This window comes from Monodelphis domestica, chromosome 1, assembly GCF_027887165.1.
Source record: "Monodelphis domestica isolate mMonDom1 chromosome 1, mMonDom1.pri, whole genome shotgun sequence".
NCBI lineage: Eukaryota > Metazoa > Chordata > Mammalia > Didelphimorphia > Didelphidae > Monodelphis > Monodelphis domestica.
This window is the reverse complement of record NC_077227.1, coordinates 296,409,225-296,421,383: the sequence shown is the minus strand read 5'-3', so window position 1 is coordinate 296,421,383 and position 12,159 is coordinate 296,409,225. Positions and strand designations below refer to the sequence as shown.

Here is a 12,159-nt window from a genome sequence, read left to right as displayed (position 1 = left end):
TCAAACATTGAATTATGGAGTTGAATTGTTTCTGATTCTCCTTTATCTAGTCTGTTTCATACTTTTCTAGTCTATAATCAATATGAGATGTTTTGATGACTACTGCCTTATAATACAGTCTTGAGGTGTGGAAGTGATATTCTCCCTCTTATTTTCATTTCTCTTAATATTCTACATCTTTGTTTGTTCCAAATAAATTTTGTAATTATTAGCATTAAGATGATAAATTAATTTTGATGATAGTCATTTTAATTAAACGAGCATGGCCCATTCATGAAAACCAAATATTCCTCCAATTGCTTAAACTATTCTTTATGTTTTTAAGAAAAACTTTGTAATTGATTCTGTATTAATTAGAATGTTGTGCCCAGGACTACATTTCCACAATTCTGTTTTCCCTTTTGTATAGATGTATCATTTACATTATTGGAGTTTTTAATTTCATTTTGTGTGGCTCAAATGTAAATATTAAAATTAATATCCAATACTCCAAGTATTATATTTAATAATATTTATTAAATATTTAACTTGAAGCAAAGGGAAAGTAAAAAGGCTAGAGCAACTGAGAGAACTCCCTTTGCTGAATCCTTAGGATTTTCCAAGTAAACTGTCATAAAATTTTCTGGTTACATAATTCTTTCCCCCTTTTGTCCCCTCAGTCAGATTCCCTCTTCCTCTCCTCCCCCCTTCAAGTAGTCTTGTTCATTATTTTTTTATAAAAAATTTGTGTTCCTTCCAAAAAGGAATTCTCTCATTCTTTTTCATTATCCATCCTCCATTTTTGTCTACTCTAAACCCTCATTCTCAAATTATGACACCTATAATTATCCCTCTTTTTGCTGTATTCCTTAAATAATTAAGGCTTCTTAGGCCTCTGTCCTATATCTAGTTTCTGCCAATGCCTCATGGGTGCTTGTTCCTTGATTTTTCCTTTTCCATTGTGCTTCACTCCCAAAACAATGCCAATTATTGCAGGCATGAGAGAAGGCACTGCTCCATGATGTGGCTCCTCCTCCTACCACATCTTTCATTAAGCATCCCAGCACAGATCTATACCCTCCTATGTTTAATTTTTCTTCCTTTTGCTTTTAATTTTTCTCCCTGCATTTATGGTCTCTCTTCTCCCACCCCCTGGGTTGCCAGGTTTCTTCAGGAATCTCTATCCTCCTCCCAGAATAGGATAAATAATAGACTTTTCAAGCACAAAATCTCTCAGGCTATATCCAGCACAAGATTCTTATCTCCCTTCACAAGACCATCTATGGAAGCATTCCTTAGTGAAATCTCTCAACCACCAAAGGAAGGCCCACTTTCTCTCTCTCACCCCTTAAATTTTCCTTATTTATCTTTGTCTATTCTTCTATAGGCTTTTTGAAACCACAAGTTTTACCTTCCCCTTATTGCTAGTCCTTGAGTTCAACCTGGTATATCACACATTCTTCTCTATTCTGTAAAAATAGACTTGAATCCAGGACTTCAATCCCCAGAAGTCCTTGCTTCACTTCCCCAGAATGTTTTGCAATCTCACTGAATTCTCACCTGGGCCGAGAGCAAAATCATTATTTAAAGGGTCTCTGCCCACGGCAGGGTCTCTTCTCTTCCTGGCTCCGCTGGCAAACAGACACGCCTCATGATGTGAGTGAAATTTGGGCATGTGCTTCTCTTGCTTGTATTTTCTTTAACCTTTGACCTTTAATAAACCTCATAAAAATAATACTCCTTGCAGAGAGAAACTAATTTCTACCTGCCTCAGCTTCCCCAAAATTTTAATCTTTGCAATTCCACTGCAAGGTTCTGTCCATAATGGCATAATAAAAAAATAATAAAAAAAGATCTTATCTGCCTCTTTACTATTATATACACACACTCTCCAGCTTTACCCTTCTTTCACTATATACATTTAGAAAGAAGCTTCTTTACAGTAAGATCTAATATGGCAGAAGAAAGGCAGAGACCAGCCTGAGATCTCCCAAATTCAACTCCAAATAACATTAGGTTCTTTGGAAACATGTATGTTGAGAAATGATTGTGTCAGAACTGTATGTCCTCACTGAACCTATAAAATGAACGCAAACCCTGTGCATGGCAGAACAAAGTGTACTGCCTAAACATAGGATTGAGCATACCGTGTCTCTTACCAACTTATTCGATTGACCACCACACCTAGATAGAGAACCCTGGACCTTGAGAGACCACAGGCTCAGCTTTCTAAACTGGGTTATGTTTTATTGCCCCCCAAAGCAGAATTGGTCAAATAGATGGGATGTATAAAAACGCACTGAAGAAAAGAATTCCTTAATAAACAGAACTGACCCAATAGAAAAGAGGAACAAAAGCTCACTGAAGAAAATAATTACTTAAAAGCTAGAATTGGGGAAGTAGAAGCCAATGACTCTGTTAGATATCAAGAAACAAAACAAATCATAAAAATAAAAAAAATGTGAATTTTCTCATTGGAAAAACAGTTGATTTACAAAATGGACACATAAGAGATAATTTAAGAATTACTAGACTATTTAAAAGCCATGAAAAAAAGAGCCTAGGCAACATATTCCAAGAAATTATCAAGGATAATTGCTCTGTTATCCTTTGGTTCTAAAATATAATATAAAGAACCCACAGATCACCTTCTAAAAAAGATCCCCAAATGAAAATTTCAAGGTATTAATATCCAAATCACCAGCCTCCCAGGTGAAGAAGGAAGCCAAAAAGAAACAATTTAAATATTGTGAAGCCACAGGATAACACAAGACTAGGAATTTTCTACATTAAAGTACTGGTGGACGTGGAATAGAATATTCAAGAGGGCAAAGGAACTAGGATTATAACCAGGAATCACTTACCTAACAGAAGTAAGCATAATCCTTCAAGGGTAAAAACAGATATTCAATGAAATAGAGGACTTTCAAAAAGTATTCCTGAAGAAAAGGCTAAAACTGAATAGAAAAATCTGACTTTGAAATACAAAATTCAAGGACGTGTACAATAGTAAACAGGAAAGAGAAATAGTGAGTACAGTAAGATTAAACTGTCTGCATTCCTATATGGGAAGACGTATGAATTTCAGAGTTACTCCACCCTACGTATACACCCCCACTTAAGGATTAACTGTAGGGGAGGATGGCCTATGACCAGCATGTGCTAGCAAGTGACAAATCAGAAACAACTGACTGACCCCCTGGGCTGTCCTAAGCCAAGACAAGTTTAAGTCACAATTGGTACATGTGAGACACAGGAAGTTATGTAAAGAATTGCCTATATATTTTGTGTCACTTCCTGTGAGATCTCGCTCTTGGTGGCATTGGGAGCTTTTGATAGCGTTTGGTGTGCTTGTGGCTTTGGCAGACTTTGACAGTGGAGTTTACTGGGAGGAGCTTTGTAGCATGGTTTAGGTGAGTCAGTTTCCTTGAACAGGCACTTGGTGAGTAATAAGGCTAACTCCCCCTTTCCTTGACCTTCTGAAGGCACTATCCTCTGAGGAGGCCTTGTGGCTGGAAACTGAGGTAGATTTAATCTTCTGAGAAGTCCCCTTGGCTGAGGCCTCTGAACTCCCCCTGGCTTAGGCCAGGCCAGAACAGATCTTCTACCCTTTCCTTCTTCTTAATTTCTTCCTTCTATTGTAAAAAAAATCACCATAAAATCCCAAAGTGGCTTGAGTATTTCATTGGGAATGAATTTAAATCCCTGGTGACCACTAATATAATATATTCTGTTTCAACCCCCAATTTTACCCCAAACAACCAAGAGGGTTGTGACGAGTACCCTCAAAATCTCCGTGAAACTTTTCTTTCCACTTTTTCTCTTTATTAACTCCTCACGTCAGTCTTTTAAGCCTCTAACTCAGTAGTTAAAAACACAGCTACAAGATCAGGTGAGTATACATTTTATTTTTCTTTTCTCCTTAAATTGAATTGAACACAGCCATTTTTTAACCTTAAGCAGCAGGGACCTGAGGTCTTAGCTGGGGAAGCTGTTTCCAAATATCCGTTCCCTTAGGGAACAAACAACCCAATTAGCTGACCCTCACTGACAATACTGGTTGGCTAGATTACTCTTAACTAGCAACTAGCTATGAGGAAAAACCTGGAGAAAGTTTTGGCCTTGTCCTGCTCCAGGAGGTCTACTTTCCCTTTTTTGCCCCCAATCCCCGACATGTCTCTAGTTTTTAAAATTTAAGTAAAAAGTAAAAAAACCTGGTGAGGTCAGCTAGGAAAAGTGGAGACTTTGCTCAAAGAGGGAAATGGTTATATTTGGCCAAGCTGGACCTTAGAGGTGTAACTGCTACAGCTTTACTAGTGACAAAAACTGTTGATCTAGTATTGGGATGCCCATTAACAATTACATGCCCACATGAGGTAGAAGCATTGTTGCTAAGGCATAGAACACAGGTATTTTCTGATCGGCGACTTACAAGGTGTGAAACAACCCTGTTAAACAACTAAAACATCACCTTAAAATGCTGTACAACTCTTAACCCTGCCACCTTGCTTCCAGATTTACCAACTTCAGGAGAACCATTACACAGTTGTGAAACACTAGTGTCTATGGTAGAAAAGACTCGAGATAATCTTTTGGATACTCCCTTAGACAACTTAGATCTGGTTTTATTTACTGATGGTTCTTCTTTTATGAGGAATGGCATATGCTACACTGGAGCTGCTGTAGTCACAGAATTTGCCACTGAGTGGTCAGCTTCACGGCCCTCAAATATTAGTGCTCAAGGTGAAGAACTCATAGCCCTGAAATACACTTGTATAATTGCCAAGGATAAAAAGGCAACAATTTATACAGATTCTAGATATGCTTTTGGCATTTGTCACTCAGTCAGGATGCTATGGCTCAAGAGAGGATTTTTAACCTTAGCTGGAAAATCTATTGCTAATGCAAAAATTATTAATGAAGTTCTTTCTGCTCTCCAGCTACCCAAAGATCTAGCTGTGGTTCATTGATCTGCCCATACAGGTGGCACTGAATCTGTCTCTAGGGGAAATGACCATGCAGATACCACTGCAAAGTTAGCAGCCACAGAAGGGCCTGAATTAATTTTAACATTAACAACCACTGATGACTTAAATTTATCACTGTCCTATAATGAAAAGGAAGTGGAAAAATGGAAGCACAAATTTAAAGCAAAAGAGATTAATGAAGTATGGGTGTCATCTTAAGGAAAACCTGGTTCCCTAGAAGCTTCTATCACCAAATTTGCCAATCTGTTCATAAGAATGGTCACTTTAGTATCCAGGGCATCGTGGACTCTGTTAAAAGAGTATGGATAGCCCGTTATAACTACAATAGTCTCTAAAGTGTGTACAGCCTGCTCTACCTGCCAAGCATATAACCAACATGCCTTTTGTGGCAAAGCTTTTGGTGGGCATCCTCTGGCTTACACATCTTTTGAGCACCTGTAGATAGATGTCATAACAACGCCAAAGGCTGGACATTATAAATTTTGTCTAGTCATAGTAGATCAGCTGACCAGATGGCCAGAAACATTTCCTACCACCTGAGCCACAGCAGTTTTTGCTGCTAAGGTGCTTTTAAAAGAGATTATTCCACGCTATGGCTTGCTAGCATGTATTGATTCAGATAGAGGAAGTCATTTTACCGAATCTGTTCTAAACTCAGATATATTCTTGTTTGGGGATAACTCCCAAATTCCATGTACTATATCATCCCCAGAGTTCAGGCCAAGTTAAAAGAATGAACAGAGAACATAAAATATGATCTGCAAATTATGCACTGAGACATTTAAAATGGCCTGAAATTCTCCCTCTGGCCCTATTTTATCTTAGAAGCAGGCCCAGAGGAGACCTACACATCTCATCATTTGAAATTCTTTTTGGACATCCACCTATAAAAGCTATATAATAACTTGTAACTCCTAAGAACTTTGTTATTATTAGAGGAGTTAGACGGATTATACGTAAACAGAGGGTGTAAGTTGAATATAATGGGATGATATCTTAAAAAAATAAATTTAAGGAGTAAGAAAGAGGAATCCACTAGGAAGAGGAAGGCACAGGTAGAATAAGGAAAATTAACTCATAAAAGTGGCACAAAAGAACTTATACAGTAGAGAGGAAGGTGAGGGTGGGGTGGCAGATAATTCTTAAACTTACTCTTAAACTTACTTGAAATTGGCTCAAAGAGGGAATAACATATACTTACCTAGGTTTTTTTTTTTTTATTTTATAGGGAAGTAAGAGAGGAAAGGGACAGGAGAAGGGAGCTGATAGAAAGGAGAGTGGTCAGAAACAAAACATTTTTGAGGAAGGGCCAGGTGAAAAGAGAAAGAGAGGGATAAATGGGAAAAAATAGGATAAAAGAAAAAACAAAGTAATTATAACTGAAAAAAATTATAGCAAATTTCTCTCATTAAGGTCTCATTTCTCAAATACAAAGAGAACTAAATCAATGTCATAAGAATACAAATCATTTTCCATTTAATGAATGCTTATAGGATATGAATAGGCAGTTTGCAGATAAAAAAAATCAAAGCTATCTCATAGTCTTATGAAAAAAATGATCTTACTCACTACTGATGAAAGAAATGCAAATTAAAACAACTCTAAGGTACCACCTCACATCTATCAGATTGGCTAATATGACAGAAAAGGAAAATAAAAATGTAAAAAGAAATGTGAAAAAAAATTGGGACACTAAAACAATGTGGGAAGAGTTGTGAATTGATCTAACCATTCTGGAGAGCAATTGTGAACTATGCCTAAAACCATGCATAACTAAGTTTATATCCCAAAGATAGTTAACGAAAAAGTAAAAGGCTCTATATATACAAAAATATTTTATAACAGCTCTTTTTGTGGTGGCAAAAAACTAGAAATTGAGGGGATGTCCATCAAATAGGGAATGGCTGAAAAAGCTGTAGTATATGATTGTGATAGAATACTATTGTGCTATCAGAAATTACAAATAAGCTGCTTTTGAAAAACCTGGAAAGATTTACACAAATTGTTGTAGAGTGAAGTGAGTAGAACAAGGAGAACACTGTATATAGTAACAGCCATATTGTACTGAAGGACTTGTGATGAAAAATACTATTCACCTTCAGAGAAGGAACTGATGGAGTCTGAATATTGATAAAAGCAATTTTTTGGGGGGGGGGATTGTTGTTTTCTTTTACAACATGATTAATATAGATATATGTTTTGTGTGACTGCCCACATATCACTTATATAAAATTCTATGCCTTTTTTTGATTTTTAGGGTAGGTCACTGGACTGAATCCTGTGTTCCATTTCTGCCTATGTTTTCTGGTGCATGTCTTGTGTTATTAAAATTTCCTTTCCTTTGTATCTGAAGGTCTTTCTCCTGATTGCTTCTAGAAATTGTTTCTGAATTGTTAAATTGTCTTATATGCAGCCTTATTTTTTTTTATTTTTTTTGTTGTTGTTGAATAGCCAAATAAGGGTCAGTGAGTGTCAGGTTTAAAAAAAACAAAACAACTTTTTATGGATTCAAAGTTTCCTAGACCATGGACATTGCTGAAGTTGCTTCATCTTTATCTTTGGCATATAATTTACATTTTTGAGAGATTTGACAGATAATGGGAATTGAAAAAAAGTCTAGTCTTTCACCTTATTGCTCATATAAATTAAAGTGTAATTTAACCTCATCTTCTGAAAACTATTTCAGAAACTCGATTATATATTATTTTCATTTGTCCAACATACACTTATTCAATGCCTACAGTAAGCAAAGTGCTCCAAAGAGAAGTGTGTATAATAACAATGAACAAAGATTTTCATTACTGAATCCCACTCAATTTATAATCTCCCTCTCCACAAGATTAGGTAATTGAATAGGTTTTATAAAACATTCTTTCAAGTTTATATTCATGACTACAAAATGACCAAAACAGTATTAGCAGCACCATCTTCCAACTGTTATAAGAAATAGTAATGAAAATATTGGTTATTTTTAAAGCAAATATTCCCAAGAAGTCCATGGCAATAAGAATGAAATTGTTTCTAAACCTCAAAAAGTGGCCATTTAATCAGCTAGTTCCCCCATTCTGCATTCTTTCTAAATACCATAAATGCAACAATGGAAAAAAAAAAGTTATTTTGTTAACCTTTGGGGCAAGACTTTGATATCTCATAGAAGGGGGAGGGGAGGGAATCTTGTGCCCAAGAGACCAAAAATAATCCTAGGAAGGACTATGTTACTTCTCTGCTTAAGAATATTCATTGACAGCCTATTGCCTCAGCTCTGCATTGAATAAACTTTAATATGGCTCAAAGGCTTTCTTCCAAGACTTATGCTTCTTCCTGTTACTCTCTGGCAGTATGGGATAAACTGATCTATTTGGAGTGAGTTTTTCATTACTGGTCTCTGTGCCTTTCTACAGGCTATTTCCCTAACCTAGAATGTAATATCTTCTTACTTCAATTACTCAGATTCCTTGCCATTCCCTTAAGGAAACTTCCTGATCTTTCTAGTTGATATTGTCCTCTTCTTCTTTCTTGAATGAACTTGACAAATTTATTCATGATGTAGCTAAGCTAAATTGGCCTCCTTGTTTTTCTCTAAACAAGACACTAATCTCACTATATATATTTTCATTGATTATACTTGGAATGCTCTTCCTCTTCCTCTCCAACTACTGGTTTCAACATTTAGCTCAAATCCTTATACAGCAAGCCTTTCCTAATCTCCCCAATTAAAATGTGAGTTCCTTGAGGCATAGGACAGTTTTTACAAATTTTTTTTTTCAATAGCCAGAACCTAGCTTTTGAGTGGTACAAAATAAATGCTTAATAAATAATTGTCAAGTAAGGTATAAATAGTTATTTTTCATTTCTTGAGTTAGTAATTTGGATCATTTTTTTTTCACATGGTTATATTTGATCACTTGCTGATTGGGGTATGACTTTTCTTAAATTTAAAGATATTTTATTTTTACAATCGAAGGTGATGGACTTCTCCATTAGTATCAATGCAATTTCCCTGAACAATCTGCAGGGATCTAAAAAAAAATACTACCCACAAACAGAGGATAAACTGTGGGAGTAAAAACACCGATGAAAAGCAACTGCTTGACTACAGGGTTGGAGGAGATAAGACTGAGGAGAGACTCTAAATGAACACTATAATGCAAATTCCAACAACAGGGAAATGGGTTCGAGTCAAGAACACATGTGATAACCAGTGGAATCATGCGTTGGCTATGGGAGAGGGAAAGGCGGGGGGGGGGGGGGGGGGGAGGGGAGAGGAGGAAAAGAAAACGATCTTTGTTTCCAGTGAATAATGTATGAAAACGACCAAATAAAATAATGTTTTAAAAAAAAAAGATATTTTATTTTACTAATTGCATTTAATGATAATTTTTGACATCCATTTCCCAAAATCATAGACCTAAACTGTTTCCTTCCCTCCTCCCACTTGGAGATGGTAAGCAATTGATCTGGGCCATACATGTATTTTCATGCAAAACACACTTCCTTATTGGTCACTATTGTAAATGCACCTTCATACAAAACCAAAACCCCAAAACAAAACCCTACATACACTAATGTGAAAGATAGCATGCTTTGATCTGCATCCTTCCAACTGCCAACAGTTCTTTCTCTGGAGTTAGATGGCATTCCCTGTCATAAGTCCTTCAAAATTGTCCAGGATCATAGCATTGCTAAGAATACACTAGTTTTCACAGCTGATCATCATACAATATTGCTTTTACTGTGTACAACATTCTCCTGGTTCTGTTTATTTTCATTCTGCATCAGTTCATGTAGATCTTTCCTGAAATTTTCTGAAATTATGCTGCTTGTCATTTTTTATAGCACAACAGTATTCTATCACTAATATATACCATATTTTGTTCAGCCTGGAGAGTGGTTTCTAAACATCACTATTATAAATAATCCTACTATCCCCAAAGCAAGTTTCAGAAGAAAACAGTTTTCTGCTGGAAACCTTGGGGAAAAAACTACCTCATAGAGAACAGGACTGCATCCTGTTCTTTGAATTCTTCATAGTCTATACCTAAAAGTGGTAACTTAAATTTATAAGGAGGCCTTATTTTAGAATTTCTATTCTTATTATGTCATTTGAGTTATGTCATGAGAGTTTAACCTTTGTTAAAATCTGAGTCTCTAAGTAGATTGTTAATGGGTTGAAGGAAGCCTATTGTGTGACAATCAGTCACAAGGTAGTTAAGTACTTTTTAGGGTTTCAACCCCTGAGGAGTGCCAATTTGGGAGACTATCCTAAAGTAGATATAACATATGCATTATCAAACTTGAGCCCCACAGAAACTCTAAGGTGAGTACCAAGTAAATAATGCAAGTACCAGGATTTCTTCTCATCCATTAAAAACAAACAAGGAAACTATAAGGCTCAGAATTGACAGACTGACAGAATCATGCACATTTGAGATCTTGAAGATTACTTATAGATCCCCTAATCCAATCCCCTCATTCCATAAGAAAATAGTCCAGAGAGAATTAGTGACTTGCCCAGATTATAATCGTATTACAATGGAATCCATGTCTTCTGATTCAAAATGGATGAATCAGATGCATTTACTCAATGTCTATTCATATGAAAAATAATGAAGTGTTCTTAAAAAAAAAGTCTTGGGGGGGGAGGGGGGGCAGCTGGGTAGGTCAGTGGATTGAGAACCAGGCCTAGAGATGGAAGGTCCTAGGTTCAAATCTGGCCTCAGACACTTCCCAGCTGTGTGATCCTGGGCAAGTCACTTGACCCCCATTGCCTAGCCCTTACCACTCTTCTGCCTTGGAGCTAATACACAGTATTGAGTCTAAGATGGAAGGTAAGGGTTTTAAAAAAAAGTCACTGGAGAGATGTATGTAAAGAGGATTAAATTCAACTGCCACATATATATTCAATGGGATCTGACTAGGATACTCTAAATGACAATATCCTCTATATAAATTATATAGGAAAAATTAGCCCTATCTTTCCAAAATGTGTTAATGCTGTCCATTTAAGGAAAAAACCTAAAATATTTGTATGAAGGTATAATTTGCTATTAAAAAATTAAATATACAGAAGTCCACATATTTACCTAGGAATCAACTTATTTACAGACTAAAATAGTTGATTTTTGATCCAAAAATATGTTTCCCAAGAATCACAATCATTAGCAGTCAAAATTTATATTATATTTCTATAATGGTAATGACATTAAATCTGGTACTGAATACTTTTTAAAATACAACTTTATAATAGTAAAGTAGATTTTAAAATGAAATTAAAAGTAATCAACAGATGCACTGTTTAGGTTTTATTAGAGAAGGGCAATTAATGGCCTGTAAAACTTACTTTGTATGACACTGAGTCCAAACAGATGGCAATCTTTTAGCCTCAATAAATCACACACCTGAACAAGTAACTGATGACAAAGTACTTTAACCTGTGGGGGAGAAAAAAAAAGAGAAGAAAAACTAAGATTAAAAATTGAATCAAATTCAATGTCAATGTGGATTTTTGGATGACTCAGTTTACCCTTACCTTTGAGAAATCCCAGTGCCAAGTACCCCATTTTGGTTTGAACGTTAAACATCTTTTTGTTTTGAAGGCTTCTCTATTGTATGAAAGTTCTCCTCAGGAAGCCCAGTTTGACCTTTGCATTCTATTTGTTATAGCTGACCATTCCCTAATACTATAGTTATAGACTGCAAAGAGGTTTACAAACCTGTTTGTGATACCTAATTATCCAGAGGATATAAGGACTCCCAATTTCTTTTCCTCTTTGTAGAAAGCATCTACTGTGTTTTCTCCCAGGGTGAAGAGTGTCTAGTGTGGTACCTTTTCCCAGGGATGTGGTTCCCAGAGTCCCAGAGCCTTTGGCTCTATGTGGTGACCAAATATTTGAGTCCTATTCCTGATTAAAGAGTTGGTTTTCTGATTACATTGTAGTTCTGGGTTATTTCCAAGTTAACAATAGAATGAATCCTAAATATGTAGGTCAAGTTGACAATGAGGCAGAGAATAGAATATCAGGCCTGGAGTCAAGAAGAATTATCTTTATAAATTCAAATCTAGCCAAGAGCTGGACATGTCTGAAACAACTGAACAACCAGTTGATACTAGTAAAACCTCTGTTTCTCTAAATGATCTAATCTTTAACTGTTTCAGTAAAGAGTATCTATAAAACACAATATTTTGTTGTTC

At 36.0% G+C, this 12,159-nt stretch overlaps 1 protein-coding gene and 1 long non-coding RNA gene across 8 annotated transcripts in view; one reads left to right on the top strand and one right to left on the bottom strand.

Annotated features, from left to right (window-relative positions):
• FRMD6 (FERM domain containing 6) overlaps positions 1 to 12,159 on the bottom strand; it is a 122,568-nt gene that overhangs the window by 78,087 nt on the left and 32,322 nt on the right. For 5 of the 7 annotated variants that reach the window (XM_056811056.1, XM_056811060.1, XM_056811057.1 and 2 more), the window contains one exon: positions 11,308 to 11,398. In XM_056811056.1, coding sequence (XP_056667034.1) covers positions 11,308 to 11,398 — 91 coding nt within the window. Of the gene's footprint in view, positions 1 to 1,539; positions 2,434 to 2,843; positions 5,845 to 11,307; positions 11,399 to 12,159 lie in introns of those variants that run through there. The other 2 variants (XM_056811063.1, XM_056811062.1) reach the window with 2 other exon arrangements.
• Positions 3,284 to 12,159, top strand: part of LOC103100236 (uncharacterized) — a 100,731-nt gene continuing 91,855 nt past the window's right edge. Inside the window, exon 1 of the long non-coding RNA XR_008915029.1 lies at positions 3,284 to 3,392. This is a non-coding gene — a long non-coding RNA (uncharacterized LOC103100236). The remainder of the gene's footprint in view (positions 3,393 to 12,159) is intronic.